The sequence below is a fragment of the Nerophis lumbriciformis genome, linkage group LG24 (genome assembly GCF_033978685.3).
Source record: "Nerophis lumbriciformis linkage group LG24, RoL_Nlum_v2.1, whole genome shotgun sequence".
Lineage (NCBI taxonomy): Eukaryota > Metazoa > Chordata > Actinopteri > Syngnathiformes > Syngnathidae > Nerophis > Nerophis lumbriciformis.
The window spans coordinates 22,360,403-22,383,506 of record NC_084571.2 but is presented as its reverse complement, the minus strand read 5'-3'; the positions used below and the strand labels follow the sequence as shown (position 1 = coordinate 22,383,506).

Here is a 23,104-nt window from a genome sequence, read left to right as displayed (position 1 = left end):
GGGGTTTGTATACATACACACATATATATATATATATATATATATATATATATATATAGTAGGTTGCATAGTGAAGTACATATTCCGTACAATTGACCACGAAATGGTAACACCCGAATACGTTTTTCAACTTGTTTAAGTCGGGGTCCACTTAAATTGATTCATGATACAGATATATTCTATCATATATACTATCATCATAATATAGTCATCACACAAGATAATCATCAGGGTGTATACATTGAATTATTTACATTATTTACAATTCGGGGTGTGGAGGGGTTAGGTTTTGTATTTATCATCAGTCATCAACAATTGAGAACAGAGAAATGGATATTGAAACAGTGTAGGTCTGACTTGGTAGGATATGTACAGCAAGTAGTGGACATAGAGAGAGAGAGAGAGAGAGATCAGAAGGCATAAGAAAAATATCTGCATTTGATTGTTTACATTTGATTATTAACAACAATCCGGGGAGGGTGTTAGTTTAGGGTTGAAGTTGCCTGGAGGTGTACTTTTATTGTGGTTTTGAAGGAGGATAGAGATGCTCTTTCTTTTATACCTGTTGGGAGTGCATTCCACATTGATGTGGCATAGAAAGAGAATGAGTTAAGACCTTTGTTAGATCGGAATCTGGGTTTAACGTGGTTAGTAGAGCTCCCCCCGGTGTTGTGGTTATGGCGGTCATTTACGTTAAGGAAGTAGTTTGACATGTACTTCGGTTCGACTGTTGACCTTTTTGATTACCTTGGTTGCCATTTTATCACAGGAAAGATTAGCCTCTAGAATGGAACCTAGGTAGGTGACCTCATCCTTCCTGGTGACAACAATGTCACCCACTTTTATAGTGAAGTCATTGACTTTCTTAAGGTTTATGTGGGACCCAAACAAGATGGATTCTGTTTTACCTAAGTGTATGGATAGCTTGTTGTCACCGAGCCAGGTGCCTTTAAGGCCAGGCCAACACAGATAGCTAACTAATCAGTTCAAAATAGTGATATCATCGTCAAGGCAAGGGGACATGGGACCAAAAAACAAACACAAAAAATACAATTATTGCCAATATTTCAGAATAATTCTTATTAATACAGTACTATTTGTGTGAAATATAATTATTCTTACAAAGGCTACAAGTGATTGTTTTATTGCTAAAAAAAACTGTTAAAAAAGAAACATAAAACGAGCCGGTCTTTTGAACGGCTCTTTGAAAGATGCGTCTCCCTTCAAAGACTCAATAATCCCATCTCCGGTGTTAGCGTGGTCTCACCTAAAACGGCGATGTCCACGTTGATGTAGGCCACGGTGCGTTCACTGAGCTTGGTGAAGTATTGCTGCAGACCACAGGACAAAAGTTGACGTTTTGCAGCAGCTTACTGTTTCTGCGTGTGAAACTTTCACCTCCGTGTATTCTGCCGAGCCGATGAGGCCAAACTCCTCGGCTCCCCAGCTCCCGAATATAATGGACCTGCGAGGCCTCCATGTTCCTGCGGGGGGGAGAAACTTCTACCACCTTGTTGAGGAGCACCTGTAGAGACACTTGACTCACCTCGCTTCACCTTCTGGCCAAGAACCCGACTTAGTTCCAGCATGACAGACGTGCCGCTGCTCGGGTCGATGGCGCCGTGCACCCAGCTGTCTCGGTGATTCCCATAGATCACGTATCGATCTTCCATGGTGGGGGTCCAGGAGCACAAGCGGTTTTAATGCAACACTTTTATCGATTTAAAAAAAACTCTCATTACTCAAAAAATAATATTGAACCAAAATCAATGTTGTTATGAATTATTGACCTATCTAAGGCTTCATTTACGTCACATCAAATATTCTACTTTGAAATATTTTTTTCAGGAAAACATTACATATTTTGTGTGTTTGCCATATAAAAAACTAACTCTGACAAAAAGTGCTTAAAACAAAGACACGAAAAAAACAATTAAAAAAGTTACAGTCAACGGATAAATCTGAAAGTTGATCAACTTAAGCGTTGAAAGTCAAACACACAAAACATATTATTTAAAAAAAATTATGAATACGACCCTTTTGTGTCCCCAATAAATGTAGTGTTTTTTTTTTTTTAAACTGTCATTACCTCCTCTCTGAGCTGCCACCTTACCGTGGTAGAGGAGTTTGCGTGTCCCAATGATCCTAGGAGCTATGTTGTCCGGGGGCTTCCATGCCCCCTGGTAGGGTCTCCCAAGACAAACAGGTCCTAGGTGAGGGATCAGACAAAGAGCAGCTCGAAGACTTCTATGGAAATGCAAGAACCGAGACTCAGATTTCCCTCGCCCGGACGCGGGTCACCGGGGCCCCCCTCCGGAGCCAGGCCCGGAGTTGGGGCACGATGGCGAGCGCCTGGTGGCCGGGCCTGTCCCCATGGGGCCCGGCCGGGCACAGCCCGAACAGGCAACGTGGGTCCCCCCTCCAATGGGCTCACCACCCATAGCAGGGGCCATAGAGGTCGGGTGCAATGTGAGCTGGGCGGTAGCCGAAGGCAGGGCACTTGGCGGTCTGATCCTCGGCTACAGAAGCTAGCTCTTGGGACGTGGAACGTCACCTCGCTGGGGGGGAAGGAGCCTGAGCTAGTGCGCGAGGTAGAGAAGTTCCGGTTGGATATAGTCGGACTCACCTCGACGCACAGCAAGGGCTCTGGAACCAGTTCTCTCGAGAGGGGCTGGACTCTCTTCCACTCTGGCGTTGCCAGCAGTGAGAGGCGACGGGCTGGGGTGGAAATTCTTGTTGCCCCCCGGCTCAGAGCCTGCATGTTGGAGTTCAACCCGGTGGACGAGAGGGTAGCTTCCCTCTGCCTTCGGGTGGAGGGACGGGTCCTGACTGTTGTTTGCGCTTACGCGCCAAACAGCAGCTCAGAGTACCCACCCTTTTTGGATTCACTCGGGGGAGTACTTCAGAGTGCTCCCCCGGGTGATTCCCTCGTTCTACTGGGGGACTTCAACGCTCATATTGGCAACGACAGTGAAACCTGGAGAGGCGTGATTGGGAAGAATGGCCGCCCGGATCTGAACCCAAGTGGTGTTTTGTTATTGGACTTTTGTGCCTGTCACGGATTGTCCATAACGAACACCATGTTCAAGCATAAGGGTGTCCATATGTGCACTTGGCACCAGGACACCCTAGGCCGCAGTTCTATGATCGACTTTGTAGTTGTGTCATCGGATTTGCGGCCTCATGTTTTGGACACTCGGGTGAAGAGAGGGGCGGAGCTTTCTACCGATCACCACCTGGTGGTGAGTTGGCTGCGATGGTGGGGGAGGATGCCGGACAGACCTGGCAGGCCCAAACGCATTGTGAGGGTTTGCTGGGAACGTCTGGCAGAGTCTCCTGTCAGAGAGAGTTTCAATTCCCACCTCCGGAAGAACTTTGAACATGTCACGAGGGAGGTGCTGGACATTGAGTCCGAGTGGACCATGTTCCGCACCTCTATTGTCGAGGCGGCTGATTGGAGCTGTGGCCGCAAGGTAGTTGGTGCCTGTCGTGGCGGTAATCCTAGAACCCGTTGGTGGACACCGGTGGTGAGGGATGCCGTCAAGCTGAAGAAGGAGTCCTATCGGGTTCTTTTGGCTCATGGGACTCCTGAGGCAGCGGACAGGTACCGACAGGCCAAGCGGTGTGCGGCTTCAGCGGTCGCGGAGGCAAAAACTCGGACATGGGAGGAGTTCGGGGAAGCCATGGAAAACGACTTCCGGACGGCTTCGAAGCGATTCTGGACCACCATCCGCCGCCTCAGGAAGGGGAAGCAGTGCACTACCAACACCGTGTATGGTGCGGATGGTGTTCTGCTGACCTCGACTGCGGAAGTTGTGGATCGGTGGAGGGAATACTTCGAAGACCTCCTCAATCCCACCAACACGTCTTCCTATGAGGAAGCAGTGCCTGGGGAATCTGTGGTGGGCTCTCCTATTTCTGGGGCTGAGGTTGCTGAAGTAGTTAAAAAGCTCCTCGGTGGCAAGGCCCCGGGGGTGGATGAGATCCGCCCGGAGTTCCTTAAGGCTCTGGATGCTGTAGGGCTGTCTTGGTTGACAAGACTCTGCAGCATCGCGTGGACATCGGGGGCAGTACCTCTGGATTGGCAGACCGGGGTGGTGGTTCCTCTTTTTAAAAAGGGGAACCGGAGGGTGTGTTCTAACTATCGTGGGATCACACTCCTCAGCCTTCCCGGTAAGGTCTATTCAGGTGTACTGGAGAGGAGGCTACGCCGGATAGTCGAACCTCGGATTCAGGAGGAACAGTGTGGTTTTCGTCCTGGTCGTGGAACTGTGGACCAGCTCTATACTCTCGGCAGGGTCCTTGAGGGTGCATGGGAGTTTGCCCAACCAGTCTACATGTGCTTTGTGGACTTGGAGAAGGCATTCGACCGTGTCCCTCGGGAAGTCCTGTGGGGGGTGCTCAGAGAGTATGGGGTTTCGGACTGTCTGATTGTGGCGGTCCGCTCCCTGTATGATCAGTGTCAGAGCTTGGTTCGCATTGCCGGCAGTAAGTCGGACACGTTTCCGGTGAGGGTTGGACTCCGCCAAGGCTGCCCTTTGTCACCGATTCTGTTCATAACTTTTATGGACAGAATTTCTAGGCGCAGTCAAGACGTTGAGGGGATCCGGTTTGGTGGCTGCAGGATTAGGTCTCTGCTTTTTGCAGATGATTTGGTCCTGATGGCTTCATCTGGCCAGGATCTTCAGCTCTCACTGGATCGGTTCGCAGCTGAGTGTGAAGCGACTGGGATGAGAATCAGCACCTCCAAGTCCGAGTCCATGGTTCTCGCCCGGAAAAGGGTGGAGTGCCATCTCCGGGTTGGGGAGGAGATCTTGCCCCAAGTGGAGGAGTTCAAGTACCTCGGAGTCTTGTTCACGAGTGAGGGAAGAGTGGATCGTGAGATCGACAGGCGGATCGGTGCGGCGTCTTCAGTAATGCGGACGCTGTATCGATCCGTTGTGGTGAAGAAGGAGCTGAGCCGGAAGGCAAAGCTCTCAATTTACCGGTCGATCTACGTTCCCATCCTCACCTATGGTCATGAGCTTTGGGTTATGACCGAAAGGACAAGATCACGGGTACAAGCGGCCGAAATGAGTTTCCTCCGCCGGGTGGCGGGGCTCTCCCTTAGAGATAGGGTGAGAAGCTCTGCCATCCGGGGGGAGCTCAAAGTAAAGCCGCTGCTCCTCCACATCGAGAGGAGCCAGATGAGGTGGTTCGGGCATCTGGTCAGGATGCCACCCGAGCGCCTCCCTAAGGAGGTGTTTAGGGCACGTCCGACCGGTAGGAGGCCACGAGGAAGACCCAGGACACGTTGGGAAGACTATGTCTCCCGGCTGGCCTGGGAACGCCTCGGGATCCCCCGGGAGGAGCTGGACGAAGTGGCTGGGGAGAGGGAAGTCTGGGCTTCCCTGCTTAGGCTTCTGCCCCCGCGACCCGACCTCGGATAAGCGGAAGAAGATGGATGGATGGATGGATGGATGGAAACTGTCATTACTCAAAAAATAATAATGAACCAAAATCAATGTTGTTATAAATTATGGACCTAATTAAGGCTTAATTTACATCACATCAAATATTGCATTTTGAAATATTTTTTTCTGGAAAATATTACATATTTTGTGTGTTTGCCGTATAAAAAAATTACAGACAAAAAGTGCATCAAACAAAAACACGAAAAAATTGTTTAAAAAGTTACAATCAACGGATAAAAGTTGATCAACTTAAGCGTTGAAAGTCAAAGAAGCAAAACGTATGACTTATTTTTAAAAATGTTATGATTGGGACCCTTTTGGATCCCCAATAATTTTTGTGTTTTATTTTGTTTTAAACTGTCATTACTCAAAAAATAATAATGAACCAAAATCAATGTTGTTACAAATTATTGGCCTATTTAAGGCTTCAATTACTTCACATCAAATATTTCACTTTGAAATATGTTTTTCTGGAAAATATTACATATTTGTGTGTTAGCCATATAAAAAAACTAACTGTGACAAAAAGTGCTTAAAACAAAAACATGAAACAAACAATTTAAAAAGTTACAATCAACGGATAAATCTGAAAGTTGATCAACTTAAGCGTTGAAAGTCAAAGAAACAAAACGTATGACTTATTTTTTAATGTTTTATGAGTGGGACCCTTTTGGATCCCCAAGAATTTTAGTGTTTTTTTTTTTTTCAAACTGTCATTACTCAAAAAAATATAATGAATCAAAATCAATCTTATGAATTATTGACCTATTTCGGACTTCAATTACTTCAAATCAAATATTCCACTTTGAAATATTTTTTTCTGGAAAATATGACATATTTTGTGTGTTTGCCGTATAAAAAAATTACTGACAAAAAGTGCATCAAACAAAAACACGAAAAAATGGTTTAAAAAGTTACAATCAACGGATAAATCTGAAAATGCATCAGAAGTCATGACAAGATGGCGGCGCCCTGATGGCAGCGGCTTGCAGACGCTCTTGGAAGTGTAGAGCGATTTGGCAAAAATACCCGTCAATTCTGTCTATTTCATGGCTGGCTCACAGCGTGGACACTTCGTGATCAGATACGGGCCGTTATAGGCTGAAAGATGCGGGTACTTTTGACCTCCTTGCTAGCATGGGGATTCTTCGCTTGCTACATCCAGCGGCCTCTAAAGCAGCGGAGTTAAGTGCCAGCGGGGACCGTCAACGGAAGACACGTAAGCGGTGTGAGCGGAAGCAGAAGCGGGGATGCCGAGCGGGGCTAACAACAAAGCGAAAGGCTAATCCTCAAAGAAGCACTAGTCCGGGTGAGAAGTTTGTTAAAATAGAACTAGCCAGCGCCAGGCTGGATAATACCTGCACACATAGCAACTATTTTAGAACAATACACAACTCAAAAAATGTTTTTTCTGTGTCAGAAGTAGACATGCACTCTACTGAGGTGGCAAGTTATGATGCGTTCGGTTTATCACAACATCAAGCAAACAATCGGAAAATTCCCGTCATATCAATTCCTAGATATGGTCGAAATTATTTAAAGTGCACTACACATAATAAACACAACATTATTAATATTGCTACTACGGATAATTTCAACAAAAACTCCTCAAAACAGCCCACTACCTATAATATGGGCTTCTTAAACATAAGATCCTTATCTTCCAAAACGCTATTAGTTAATGAGGTCATTAGAGACAATAATCTTGACGTTATTGGTCTCGCCGAGACCTGGCTCAAACCAGACGATTTCTTTGCGCTGGGTGAGGCGTCTCCTCCTGGCTATGCTGGAGCGCATATTGCCCGTCCCATTAAAAGGGGTGGGGGAGTTGCACTCATACACAATAAAAACTTTAATCTTACCCCGAACCTAAATAATAAATATAACTCGTTTGAGATGCTTACTATGAGGTTTGTCACACCGCTGCCTCTCCACCTGGCTGTTATCTACCGCCCCCCAGGACCCAATTCGGACTTCATCAGTGAATTTTCAGAGTTCGTTGCTGATTTAGTGACGCACGCCGACAATATAATCATAATGGGGGACTTTAATATCCATATGAATACCCCATCGGACCCTCAGTGCATGGCGCTCCAGACTATAATTGATAGCTGTGGTCTTACACAAATAATAAATGAACCTACGCATCGCAACGGAAATACGATAGATCTAGTGCTGGTCAGGGGTGTCACCACCTCCAAAGTTACGATATTCCCGTATACTAAAGTAATGTCCGATCATTACCTTATAAAATTTGAAGTTCTGACTCATTGTCAACAAACTAATAATAATAACTACTATAGCAGCCGCAACATTAATGCTGCCACAACGATGACTCTTGCTGGCCTACTGCCTTCGGTAATGGCACCATTCCCAAATTATGTCGGCTCTATTGATAACCTCACTAACAACTTTAACGACGCCCTGCGCGACACCATTGATAGTATAGCACCGCTAAAGCTTAAAAGAGCCCCTAAAAGGCGCACCCCATGGTTTACAGAAGAAACTAGAGCCCATAAATTATCATGTAGAAAGCTGGAACGCAAATGGCGCGCTACTAAACTTGAGGTTTTCCATCAAGCATGGAGTGATAGTTTAATAACTTATAAACACATGCTTACCCTAGCTAAAGCTAAATATTACTCAAATCTCATCCACCTCAACAAAAATGATCCGAAATTTTTGTTTAGTACAGTAGCATCGCTAACCCAACAAGGGACTCCTCCCAGTAGCTCCACCCACTCAGCAGATGATTTTATGAATTTCTTTAATAAGAAAATTGAACTCATTAGAAAGGAGATTAAAGACAATGCATCGCAGCTACAACTGGGTTCTATTAACACAGATACGACTGTATCTACGAAGGATACCGCCCTCCAAAATAGTTTCTCTCTCTTTGATGAAATAACACTAGAGGAATTGTTAAGATGTGTCAATGGGACAAAACAAACAACATGTTTACTTGACCCATTTCCTGGGAAACTTATTAAGGAGCTTTTTGTATTATTAGGTCCATCAGTGCTAAATATTATAAACTTATCACTCTCCTCTGGCACTGTTCCACTAGCATTCAAAAAAGCGGTTATTCATCCTTTGCTCAAAAGACCTAACCTCGATCCTGACCTCATGGTAAACTACCGGCCGGTGTCCCACCTTCCGTTTATCTCGAAAATCCTCGAAAAAATTGTCGCACAGCAGCTAAATGAACACTTAATGTCTAACAATCTCTGTGAACCTTTTCAATCCGGTTTCAGGGCAAATCACTCTACGGAGACAGCCCTCGCAAAAATGACTAATGATCTACTGCTAACGATGGATTCTGATGCGTCATCTATGTTGCTGCTTCTTGATCTTAGCGCTGCTTTCGATACCGTCGATCATAACATTTTATTAGAACGTATCAAAACACGTATTGGTATGTCAGACTTAGCCTTGTCGTGGTTTAACTCTTATCTTACTGACAGGATGCAGTGCGTCTCCCATAACAATGTGACCTCGGACTATGTTAAGGTAACGTGCGGAGTCCCCCAAGGTTCGGTTCTTGGCACTGCACTCTTTAGTATTTACATGTTGCCGCTAGGCGACATCATACGCAAATACGGTGTTAGCTTTCACTGCTATGCTGATGACACCCAACTCTACATGCCCCTAAAGCTGACCAACACGCCGGATTGTAGTCAGCTGGAGGCGTGTCTTAATGAAATTAAACAATGGATGTCCGCTAACTTCTTGCAACTCAACACTAAGAAAACGGAAATGCTGATTATCGGTCCTGCTAAACACCGACATTTATTTGATAATACCACCTTAACATTTGACAACCAAACAATTACACAAAGCGAATACAGTAAAGAATCTGGGTATTATCTTCGACCCAACTCTCTCCTTTGAGTCACACATTAAGAGTGTTACTAAAACGGCCTTCTTTCATCTCCGTAATATCGCTAAAATTCGTTCCATTTTGTCCACTAGCGACGCTGAGATCATTATTCATGCGTTCGTTACGTCTCGTCTCGATTACTGTAACGTATTATTTTCGGGTCTCCCTATGTCTAGCATTAAAAGATTACAGTTGGTACAAAATGCGGCTGCTAGACTTTTGACAAGAACAAGAAAGTTTGATCATATTACGCCTATACTGGCTCACCTGCACTGGCTTCCTGTGCACTTAAGATGTGACTTTAAGGTTTTACTACTTACGTATAAAATACTACACGGTCTAGCTCCAGCCTATCTTGCCGATTGTATTATACCATATGTCCCGGCAAGAAATCTGCGTTCAAAGAACTCCGGCTTATTAGTGATTCCCAGAGCCCAAAAAAAGTCTGCGGGCTGTAGAGCGTTTTCTATTCGGGCTCCAGCACTATGGAATGCCCTCCTGGTAACAGTTAGAGATGCTACCTCAGTAGAAACATTTAAGTCCCATCTCAAAACTCATTTGTATACTCTAGCCTTTGAATAGCCCCCCTTTTTTTAGACCAGTTGATCTGCCGTTTCTTTTCTTTTCTCCTCTGCTCCCCCCTATCCCTTGTGGAAGGGGAGACACACAGATCCGGTGGCCATGGATGGGGTGCTGGCTGTCCGGGGTCGGGACCCGGGGTGGACCGCTCGCCTGTATATCAGTTGGGAACATCTCTGCGCTGCTGACCCGTCTCCGCTCGGGATGGTTTCCTGCTGACCCCACTGTGGACTGGACTCTTACTGTTATGCTGGATCTACTATGGACTGGACTCTCACAATATTATTATTATTAGACCCACTCGACATCCATTGCATTCGGTCTCCCCAAAAGGGGGGGGGGGGGGGTTACCCACATATGCGGTCCTCTCCAAGGTTTCTCATAGTCATTCACATCGACGTCCCACTGGGGTGAGTTTTTCCTTGCCCTTATGTGGGCTCTGTACCGAGGATGTCGTTGTGGCTTGTGCAGCCCTTTGAGACACTTGTGATTTAGGGCTATATAAATAAACATTGATTGATTGATTGATTGAACTTAAGCGTTGAAAGTCAAAGAAGCAAAACGTATGACTTATTTTTAAAATGTTTATGAGTAGGACCCTTTTGGATCCCCAATAATATTAGTGGGTTTTTTTTTTTTCCAAACTGTCATTACTCAAAAAAATATAATGAATCAAAATCAATGTTATGAATTATTGACCTATTTAGGGCTTCAATTACTTCCATCAAATATTCCACTTAGAAATATTTTTTCTGGAAAATATTACATATTTTGTGTGTTTGCCATATAAAAAAAATAACTGACAAAAAGTGCATAAAACAAAAACACAAAAAAATTGTTTAAAAAGTTACAATCAACGAATAAATCTGAAAGTTGATCAACTTAAGCGTTGAAAGTCAAAGAAGCAAAACGTATGACTTATTTTTAACATTTTTATGAGTGGGACCCTTTTGGATCCCCAATAATTTTTTTTTTTTTTAAACTGTCATTACTCAAAAAATAATAATGAATCAAAATCATTGTTAAGAATTTACCTATTTAAGGCTTCAATTACGTCACATCAAATATTTCATTTTGAAATATTTTTTTCTGGAAAATATTACATATTTTGTGTGTTTGCCGTATAAAAAAATAGCTGACAAAAAGTGCTTAAAACAAAAATATGAAAAAAACAATTTAAAAAGTTACAATCAACGGATAAATCAGAAGTTGATCAACTTAAGCTTTGAAAGTCAAAGAAGCAAAACGTATGACTTATTTTTAACATTTTCATGGGTGGGACCCTTTTGGATCCCCAATAATTTTAGTGTTTTTTTTTTTTAAACTGTTATTACTCAAAAAAATAATGAATCAAAATCAATGTTGTTATGAATTATTGACCTATTTAGGGCTTCAATTACTTCACATCAAATATTCCACTTTGAATTGTTTTCGGGAGAAATATTGCATATTTTGTGTTTGCCATATAAAAAACTAACTGACAAAAAGTGCTTACAACAAAAACACGAAAAAACAGTTTAAAAAGCTACAATCAACGGACAAATCTGAATTTGATCAACTTAAGCGCTGAAAGTAAAAACAAACACAAAAGTATGACTTATTTTTTAACATTTTTATGAGTTTTTATGAGTTCCCTTTTGGATCCCCAAGAATTGTAGTGGGATTATTTTTTTTTTCAAACTGTCATTACTCAGAAACCTTAAAATTAATTAAAGTCATTGTCAACTTATGAATTATTGACTTATTCAAGACTCCAATTACTTCACATCAAATGTTCCACTTTGACATAGCTTTTGTGCATAAAAACTGCATGTTTTGTGTGTTTGCCAGATAAAACCAAAGGATGCTAATATTAGAATGCTAACTATTGGCCGCAGGCCGTTAAAAAAATTTAGTTACGGGCCACTGTAAAGTAACTGTAATCTTACTTGAGTACATTTATTGGCTCCTGGACGCACCTCTGAGCATCAAGAGACGTTAAGTGTCAATCAAAGGTGACTATGGCCTCACCAGGCTCCACGCTGCCCCTGATGACGCCCATCACGTTGGAGGAGTTCTTCACCTCCTCATAGTTGTAGACGTCCAACTTCACATCACTAAAACCAAGACAGAAGCAATCAGGAAAGAAACGTTCTGCAAAAGAAAAAGTTTGTGTATCAATCATTTCTTCCATTTTGGTGAAATAAGCAGTATGCATACATCCAGTGGAGTTGTGCCTGTTGTGTCCTGAAATAAACATAGATAATATTGTTGTATTTTTCACTTTGGAATAAAAAATAACACCAAATAAAGAAAAAATAAATAAAAAGTCATAAAAATCCATTAAAATAGTAAAGCAGAAAAAAAGTATAACATAAATATACAAATAAATTAATAATAATAAGAAATTTAAAATATATACGTAAAGCTGAAATTAATTAAAACTTTTTTTAGAATAGAAAATACTTTTGATAATGTTCACAATATCTGTTTCTCAGCTGTTGTCCCTCAGTTGTAATACACTTTTCCACCACTTGTGGCAGTAGTGGCAATATCAGACAAACACAAGAAGTCTATCAATCAATCAATCAATCAATGTTTATTTATATAGCCCTAAATCACAAGTGTCTCAAAGGGCTGCACAAGCCACAACGACATCCTCGGTATAGCCCACATAAGGGCAAGGAAAAACTCACCCCAGTGGGACGTCGATGTGAATGACTATGAGAAACCTTGGAGAGGACCGCATATGTGGGTAACCCCCCCCTCTAGGGAGACCGAATGCAATGGATGTCGAGTGGGTCTAACATAATATTGTGAGAGTCCAGTCCATAGTGGATCCAGCATAACAGTAAGAGTCCAGTCCACAGTGGGGTCAGCAGGAAACCATCCCGAGCGGAGACGGGTCAGCAGCGCAGAGATGTTCCCAACCAATATACAGGCGAGCGGTCCACCCCGGGTCCCGACCCCGGACAGCCAGATGGCCACCGGATCTGTGTGTCTTCCCCTCCACAAGGGATAGGGGGGAGCAGAGGAGAAAAGAAAAGTCTAGCGCGTTTATTCAGCGCAAAAATTACGACTAAAGTGGAAAAGCTGTATTTTCATTTGCACTTTAACTTTATTGACGGTTTATTTAAGAAACAGATATTACTGTTTGATTAGAATGTGTTTATTTTAACACTGCCTAATTGTGTGTATTTTCATCAGTTTTTTTTTAATTCCTCCTTTTGTCATATTTATCACCCGGCCTAAGCCTTGATAAGAATGTTTGTGATTAACACTAATTTTAAAATAATTTGTTTAAACTGTATGTAGGTACGATATAGTTAATGAATATGTTTAAAATCAAGACTAAAATTACTCATTCAGTGTTAATACTTTAGTGCAGTGGTCCCCAACCACCGGGCCGCGGCCCGGTACCGGTCCGTGGATCGATTGGTACCGGGCCGCACAAGAAATAAAAAAAATAAAATAAAAAAAAAAAAATATATATATATATATATATATATATATATATATATATATATATATATATATATATATATATATATACATATATATATGTATATATATATACATATATATATATATATATATATATATATATATATATACAAAAAAAAAATGTTTTATTAAATCAACATAAAAAACACAATATACACTTACAAAAGGGTTGTTTCTTTCTGTTATTAATATTTCTGGTTCCTACACTATATATCAAAATAGATCAATACAGTCTGCAGGGATACAGTACGTAAGCACACATGATTGTATTTTTTATGACAAAAAAAAAACCCATACCCCCCCCGGTTCGTGGGACAAATTCAAGGTTGGGGACCACTGCTTTAGTGGGACCCGGGGCCCCCAGTAGTGGAAAAGTTGGGCCCCCGAGTTCAAAAAGGTTAAGAACCCCTACTATGTAATACAACCAAAATATCACTAAATAAATGAATAATACTTAAGAAATGCTAAAGTACTGCTATTTGTTGATTTATTTTCTCTACTTTAAGTTGTGCATCATTATTATTTTTTAACGGTAACTTAAATAGGATGTGGTTTGATGGCGCTATCTGCAGGGAGGAAAAAAGAAAGAAAGCTGCTGCTACGGATCCCAGCAGAGGGCGCCATCTCACAAGTCAACTCACTCAACACTTTCCAGGAAGACAACAAAACCCAATGCCTTTTCGCTTTACTATGCATTATAGAGAGTAAAAAACTGCTACCAAGAGGCGGTTAACAATGCATGTAATGGGTTTTCACATTAAAAAAAAAACAACAACGCTCCATTTACGTGCCGTGACTTGCACAATTACCAAGCTATAGCGACATTGTTTTTGTAGGTGCTAACACAGAGGAACTACTTTTCTGGTGTACTGACACAGCCTCTATCGAGACTCAAGTGTTGCTGCTGCTCTATCACTTTCAGTGTTAAAGTTGGAAACTTAGAAACTCCACACGCTGCCAGCTAAAAATCCGGACCGACTGAATCAGTGAATATACTGACTCTCAACTCGAGGACATCACCTGAAGGACTACGTTAACTTTACCAAGTCTTGTGCTGATAGATACAACCATCCCAGCGAAAGTCAACGTCGCTTTGTTACCTTCTTATGTTGTTGATGAAACGTTAGCATAAGTGCTACATGAGGGTTTTGTGTTTCACTAGGACCTGCTTAGCACCCAGCTTCTAAAACCTGTATGTAGCTCATCCTCTGTATATCCAGGCTCAAAAATATAAAGTTCTGGGTCAGTCCGCCATGATTAGTGGTTGTTGTTGTTATGATGCGCTCTGTAAAATGTAATCACCTAGCAAAGAAGTTGCGGTAATGAAAAAAATTTACAAAATACTGTTATTATGAATGTGGCTGATACTACATGGTTACATTAACTATATAAAATGACAAAATATTGTAAATAGTACATGTTATTATGAATGTGGCTGATACTACATGGTTAAATTATGTATATAAAATGACAAAATACAGTAAATATTACATGTTATTATGAATGTGGCTGATACTACATAGTTACATTATGTATATAAAATGACAAAATACAGTAAATATTACATGTTATTATGAATGTGGCTGATACTAGATTGTTAAATTATGCATATAAAATTACAAAATACTGTAAATATTACATGTTATTATGAATGTAGCTGATACTACATGGTTAAATTATGTATATAAAATGACAAAATACTGTAAATATTACATGTTATTATGAATGTGGCTGATACTACATAGTTACATTATGTATATAAAATCACAAAATACTGTAAATATTACATGTTGTTATGAATGAGGCTGATACTACATGGTTACATTATGTACATAAAAAGACCAAATACTGTAAATATTACATGTTATTATGAATGTGGCTGATACTACATGGGTACATGGTGTATACAATATGACAAAATACTGTAAATATTACATGTTATTATGAATGTGGCTGATACTACATGGTTACATTATCTATATAAAATGACACAATTCTGTAAATAGTACATGCTATTATGAATGTGGCTGATACTACATGGTTACATTATGTATATAAAATGACAAAATACTGTAAATATTACATGTTATTATGAATGTGGCTGATACTACATGGTTACATTATGTATATAAAGTGACCAAATAATGTACATATTATATGTTATGATGAATGAGGCTGATACTACATGGTTACATTATGTATATAAAATAACAAATTACTGTAAATATTACATGTTGTTATGAATGTGGCGGATACTATATGGTTACGTTATGTATAGAAAATGACCAAATACTGTAAATATTCCATGTTATTATGAATGTGGCTGATACTGCATGGTTACATTGTGTACATAAAATGACCAAATACTGTAAATATTACATGTTATGATGAATGTGGCTGATACTACATGGTTAAATGATATATATAAAATGACAAAATGTTGTAAATGAAACATGTTATTATGAATGTGGCTGATACAACATGGTTACATTATGCATATAAAATGACCAAATACTGTAAATAGTACATGCTATTATGAATGTGGCTGATACTACATGGTTACATTATGTATATAAAATGACCAAATACTGTAAATATTACATGTCATGAATGTGGCTGATACTACATGGTTAAATTATATATGTAAAATGACAAAATATTGTAAATAAAACATGCTATTATGAATGTGGCTGATACTACATGGTTGCATTATGTATATAAAATGACCAAATACTGTAAATATTCCATGTTTTTATGAATGTGGCTGATACTACATGGCTACATTATGCATACAACATGACAAAATACTGTAAATATCACATGTTGTTATGAATGTGGCGGATACTACATGGTTACATTATGTATATAAAAAGACAAAATACTGTACATATTCCATGTTATTATGAATGTGGCTGATACTACATGGTTACATTATGTATATAAAATGACCAAATACTGTAAATGATACATGTTGTTATAAATGAGGCTGATACTACATGGTTACATTATGTATACAAAATGACAAAATACTGTAAATATTACATGTTGTTATGAATGTGGTGGATACTAGATTGTTAAATTATGCATATAAAATGACAAAATACTGTAAATATTCCATGTTATTATAAATGTGGCTGATACTACATGGTTACATTATGTATATTAAATGACCAAATACTGTAAATAGTACATGCTATTATTAATGTGGCTGATACTACATGGTTACATTATGTATATAATATGACAAAATACTGTCAATATTACATGTGATTATGAATGTGGCTGATACTACAGGGCTACATTATGTATATGTAATGACCAAGTACTGTAAATATTACATGTTGTTATGAATGTGGCGGATACTACATGGTTACATTATGTACATAAAATGACAAAATACTGTAAATATTACATGTTATTATGAATGTGGCTGATACTACATGGTTACATTATGTAGATAAAATGACCAAATACTTTAAATATTACATGTTATTATGAATTTGGCTGATACTACATGGTTACATTATGTATATAAAATGACCAAATACTGTAAATATTCCATGTTATTATGAATGTGGCTGATACTACATGGTTACATTATGTATATAATATGACAAAATACTGTAAATATTACATGTTGTTATGAATGAGGCCGACACTACATGGTTACATTATGTATATAAAATGACCAAATACTGTAAATAGTACATGCTATTATGAATGTGGCTGATACTACATGGTTACGTTATGTATATAATATGACAAAATCCTGTAAATATTACATGTTGTTATGAATGAGGCTGACACTACATGGTTACATTATGTATATAAAGTGACAAAATATTGTAAATATTACATGTTATTATGAATGTCGCTGATACTACATGGTTACATTATGTATATTAAATGACCAAATACTGTAAATAGTACATGCTATTATGAATGTGGCTGATACTACATGGTTACATTATGTATATAATATGACAAAATACTGTAAATATTACATGTTGTTATGAATGAGGCTGATACTACATGGTTACATTATGTATATAAAATGACCAAATACTGTAAATTGTACATGTTATTATGAATGTGGCTGACACTACATGGCTACATTATGTATATAAAATGACCAAATACTGTAAATATTGCATGTTATTATGAATGTGGCTGATTCTACATAGTTACATGATTTATATAAAATTACCAAATACTGTAAATATTACATGTTATGATGAATGTGGCTGATACTACATGGTTACATTATGTTTATAAAATGACAAAATACTGTAAATAGTACATGTTATTATGAATGTGGCTGACACTACATGGCTATATTATGTATATAAAATGACCAAATACTGTAAATAGTACATGTTATTATGAATGTGGCTGATACTACATAGTTACATGATTTATATAAAATTACCAAATACTGTAAATATTACATGTTATTATGAATGTGGCTGATACTACATGGTTACATTATGTATAAAAAATGACAAAATACTGTAAATAGTACATGTTATTATGAATGTGGCTGACACTACATGGTTACATTATGTATATAAAATGACCAAATACTGTAAATATTACAAGTTATTATGAATGTGGCTGACACTACATGGTTACATTATGTATATACAGTTATTTAGAGGGCCTGCCTCTTGGTAGCAGTTTATTACTATTTAAAATGCATCTAAAAGGGAAAGTTGTTTGTTCTTGTCTCACATAAGAATTGTGGATGATGGACAAAATTTAAAAAAAAATAATAAAAGTGCAGTTTGTGTTGATCTGGACTACCTGTTGGCAAAGGCAGACGTGGGTCTAAACCCAGGACCCCCCAAGTTGTAGGTGCAGTTGAAACTTCCCTGCCAGTCTTGTGGCGCTGGTCCTCCATCCAGCTCACTGAAACAGCCAATTGAAATACAAATAAAAAATAATGAAAACCTGTTGACATTTTTATCTTTGCACCCTTCATCCACCACGTCACTCACCAGATTAGCGCGTAGGCATCCTCAAAGCCGATTGGCTGAATAGGAATGGGCGGGATCCCTGTGATGTTCTCCACCGGAAGTCTGTATGTGTCCTCTACAAAATAGTGAGCAAGCACGTAAACATCCGCTGCAATGATTAACCTTAATGTCGTAAAAGTCACGCCGCTGTCCCAAAGTACAATAATGGCCGTAAGGGAAACAATAAAAGCAATAAAGGACAAACTGCCATTTTGGGTCGGGTTTTCTCTGCTTACCTTTGGCAGCAAAATAGGGGGTGAGCATGTCGCCATAATGAGTATTAAACGAGCCTCTCTCGGCGCCAGAAGGCGGCATGTACCAGGAATGTGGGTACGTCTCATTGATGTCCGACATGAAACCATCGTTGATGTCCCCGGGGTCAGTGTAGACCAGCACGCCAATGACACCATGAGGGGCCGCATTGATGGCCTGCATGACACATTCAGCTATTAAATTACAGTACTTGAAAAATACATTGTGTCAATTACATTCTTTCCTGATAAGAGTAATACAATAACATTAATTAAAAAATATATATATATATTAAAATAAAAGTAAATTAATTAAAACTAATAAAATGAATTTAAATTAAATAAAGTTAATTAAAATTAAATTAAATTAATTAAAATGTAATTAAATAATTTGAAATAAAACAAAATCAGTTAAAGATGAGTTCAATGTGGAGTTCTGTGTGGAGTTTGCATGTCCTCCCCGTGACTGCGTGGGTTCCCTCCGGGTACTCCCGCTTCCTCCCACCTCCAAAGACATGCACCTGGGGATAGGTTGATTGGCAACACTAAATTGGCCCTAGTGTGTGAATGTGAGTGTGAATGTTGTCTGTCTATCTGTGTAGCCCTGCGATGAGGTAGCGACTTGTCCAGGGTGTACCCCGCCTTCCGCCCAATTGTAGCTGAGATAGGCTCCAGCGCCCCTAGCAAACCCCAAAGGGAATAAGCGGTAGAAAATGGATGGATGGATTAAATAATAATTAATAACAAATTAATTGAGATAAAGTAAAATTAGTTAAAATAAAACAAAAACAGTTAAAGATAAGATAACAATAATGAAATTACAATCAAATTAATTGAGATAAAGTACAAGCAATTAAAATAAAATGTATTAAAATAAACGTAAATAAATGAAAACAAATAAAATAAAATAAAATACATTACAATTACAATTACAATTACATTACAATAAAATACATACAATTTAAAAAAAATAAGAAAATCTTAAAATAAAATAAAATGTATTAAAATAAAATTGAATTTAATAAAATAAAATAACATTAATAAAAATAAAATAAAAATAAAAGTATTTCAAATAAAATCAGTTGAAGATAATCAACAATAATTAAATTACAATCAAATTGATTGAACTAAAGTAACATCTATTAAAATAAAATAAAATGTAGTGAAATAAAAGTAAATTAATTAAAACAGATAAAATGAATTGAAATAAAATATAATCCATTGAAATAAAATACAAAGTAATTGAAATCAAATCAATTAAAGTAAAATAGAATTAATTAAATTAAAATAAAACAACATTTATTAAAATAAAATAAAATAAAATGATTCAAAATTTATTAAAATCAGTTAAAGATAAAAAAATAATATGAATTTAAATAAAATAATAAAGTAAAATCAATTAAAATAAAATGCAATAAAAAAATGTAACAGTACAATTAATACAAATAAAGCAAAACATAGCCTATTGATATATTGTGCACAACTCACTTTGTCTGCTCTTCCCGCGCCGCCATATCTTGTGATGGCGATGGTGCCTTTGAGGTCCACATTCTGGCTCAGTAGCTTGTAGTCGCCTACTCTCCCATAGTTGGCGTACACCAGTTTTCCCTGAAAAAAACCCACAAAAAAAACAATCCCCATTAATGTGGCACAATTAAAAAGAAACACAATTGGGGAAGGGGCGTGGTTGGGGGCGTGGTTAAGAGGGGAGGAGTATATTTACAGCTAGAATTCACCAAGTCAAGTATTTCATATATATAAGAATATATAAGAAATACTTGACTTTCAGTGAATTCTAGCTATATATCCATCCATCCATCCATTTTCTACCACTTATTCCCTTCGGGGTCGCGGGGGGCGCACACTAGGGCCAATTTAGTGTTGCCTATCAACCTATCCCTAGGTGCATGTCTTTGGAGGTGGGAGGAAGCCGGAGTACCCGGAGGGAACCCACGCAGTCACGGGAAGAACATGCAAACTCCACACAGAAAGATCCCGAGGCCGGGATTGAACTCACGACTACTCAGGACCTTCGTATTGTGAGGCAGACGCACTAACCCCTCTTCCACCGTGCTGCCCCTAGCTATATACACACACATATATATATATATATATATATATATATATATATATATATATATATATATATATATATATATATATATATAAGAGAATTACTTGAATTTCAGTGTTCATTTATTTACACATATACACACACATAACACTCATCTACTCATTGTTGAGTTAAGGGTTGAATTGTCCATCCTTGTTCATTCTGTCACTATTTTTCTAACCATGCTGAACACCCTCTCTGATGATGCATTCTGCTTCGTCTCCTTGTTGTGTGCGCAGTTGTGCACTGCACTCACTAAAAGCCCTAGATGTTATTGTCACATATGCATGTACAGTAGATGGCAGTATTGTCCTGTTTAAGAGTGTCACAACATTGCTGTTTACGGCAGACAAACTGCTTTACGGTAGACGAAAACGTGACTGCTGTTGTTGTGTGTTGTTAATGGACGTTAATGAAACTGCCTAACAATAAACCCACATGAGAAACCAAGAACTCGCCCTCCATCATTCTGCAGTTATAACGTCATTGGGCAAGCACGTTTTTTATATTGTGGGAAAGCGGACGTGAAAACAGGCTGTCGACACGTCACTCAGGTCCGCATGGAGGTGGAGGGGGTTTGGCCTCCAGCTCCGCCTGAATTTCGGGAGATTTTCGGGAGAAGATTTGTCCCGGGAGATTTTCGGGAGAGGCGCTGAATTCCGGGAGTCTCCCGGAAAATCCAGGAGGGTTGGCAAGTTTGGTGGTAGTAGTAGTACCACGCTACACCAAACGTATTGGTAACGCCGTTGTAATTGTAACGCACATAAAGTAATTATTAATAACGTCAGTAATTATTATGTCTCAACCTTTTTCCGAACACAGAGACAACAATAGTGATACAGACAAGAGTCTGTTTCACTATAGATAGCCCCAAAGGTTATGAGTAGATTTTCATCTAACTTTCTTGAAATGTCCGAAATGGTGATTACATTTTGGGGCTGATCTAGATCATTTCTACTACGTTACCTTGCGTTTACGTCACAAACTTTAACATCTGTGTGTGCGTGTGTATGCTAGGGGCCCCGCCTCCACCCACAGAGACAAAACAGTGGATGACCGACAAGCAGAGGTGGGTAGAGTAGCCAGAAATTGTACTCAAGTAAGAGTACTGTTACTTTAGAGATGTATTACTCAAGTAAAAGTAAGGAGTAGTCACCCAAATATTTACTTGAGTAAAAGTAAAAAGTATGTTGTAAAAAAACTACTCAAGTACTGAGTAACTGATGAGTAACATACACACACACATCATATATATATATATATATATATATATATATATATATATATACATATACACACACACACACATATATATATATATATATATATATATATATATACATACATACATTGATATATACAGTATATAATTTATATTTATTTTTTTTGCCGTTTTTGTTTACATGTTAATAGTGTTTTAATGAATATACATGCATGTTTAACACATATAGATTCCTTTCTTTCATGAAGACAAGAATATAAGTTGGTGTATTACCTGATTCTGATGACTTGCATTGATTGGAATCAGACAGTAGTGATGACAAACGTCCACGTTTTCAAATGGAGGAGAAAAAAAGTTCCTCCTTTCTGTCTAATACCACATGAAAGTGGTTGGTTTTTGGCATCTTATATGTCCAGCTTCCATATTCGTTTTTATACACTTTACAAGAAATACATTGGCGACAAACTCCGTAGCTTGCTAGCTTGTTTGCGCTGGCTTTCGGAGACTCTTATTTTGAAAGCGCAGGCGCGATGGAGCGGCACTTTTATTGTGAAGACAGGAACTGTGCAGTCAGTCTTTAGGCTTTTGACGGGGTGTACGTTGAAATAAAAAAAGGTATTTTTTCCTTCACACTTTTGATTGATTGATTGGAACTTGTATTAGTAGATTGCACAGTACAGTACATATTCCGTACAATTGACCACTAAATGGTAACACCCCAATAAGTTTTTCAACTTGTTTAAGTCAGGTCATGTGACCCCTGGCTCCGTTTGATTGGTCCAGTGACTGCATCTGATTGGTGGAACGGAGTGAACGTCACCAGTGACTGTATTTGTTGAAACGCAGGCACTATGACAGACCAAAACAAACAAAGCGTGCATTAACAGATCGATAAAAATTAGTAGCGAGTTGAGTGTAGATAAAAGTAGCGGAGTAAAAGTAGCGTTTCTTCTCTATAAATATACTCAAGTAAAAGTAAAAGTATGTTGCATTAAAACTACTCTTAGAAGTACAATTTATCCCAAAAGTTACTCAAGTAGATGTAACGGAGTAAATGTAGCGCGTTACTACCCACCTCTGCCGACAAGAGGGTTCACTCGTTCATTCT

General features: G+C 38.9%; 1 protein-coding gene across 1 annotated transcript in view; it reads right to left on the bottom strand.

The window, feature by feature from the left end:
* The window catches only part of naaladl1 (N-acetylated alpha-linked acidic dipeptidase like 1), a 64,713-nt gene that overhangs the window by 28,882 nt on the left and 12,727 nt on the right, over positions 1-23,104 (bottom strand). The window contains exons 4-11 of the mRNA XM_061981814.1: positions 20,150-20,269; positions 18,647-18,839; positions 18,393-18,486; positions 18,199-18,303; positions 11,923-12,008; positions 1,547-1,666; positions 1,399-1,484; positions 1,268-1,331 (exon numbers count right to left, since the gene is read on the bottom strand). Of these exons, the coding sequence (XP_061837798.1) occupies positions 1,268-1,331; positions 1,399-1,484; positions 1,547-1,666; positions 11,923-12,008; positions 18,199-18,303; positions 18,393-18,486; positions 18,647-18,839; positions 20,150-20,269 (868 nt within the window). The remainder of the gene's footprint in view (positions 1-1,267; positions 1,332-1,398; positions 1,485-1,546; positions 1,667-11,922; positions 12,009-18,198; positions 18,304-18,392; positions 18,487-18,646; positions 18,840-20,149; positions 20,270-23,104) is intronic.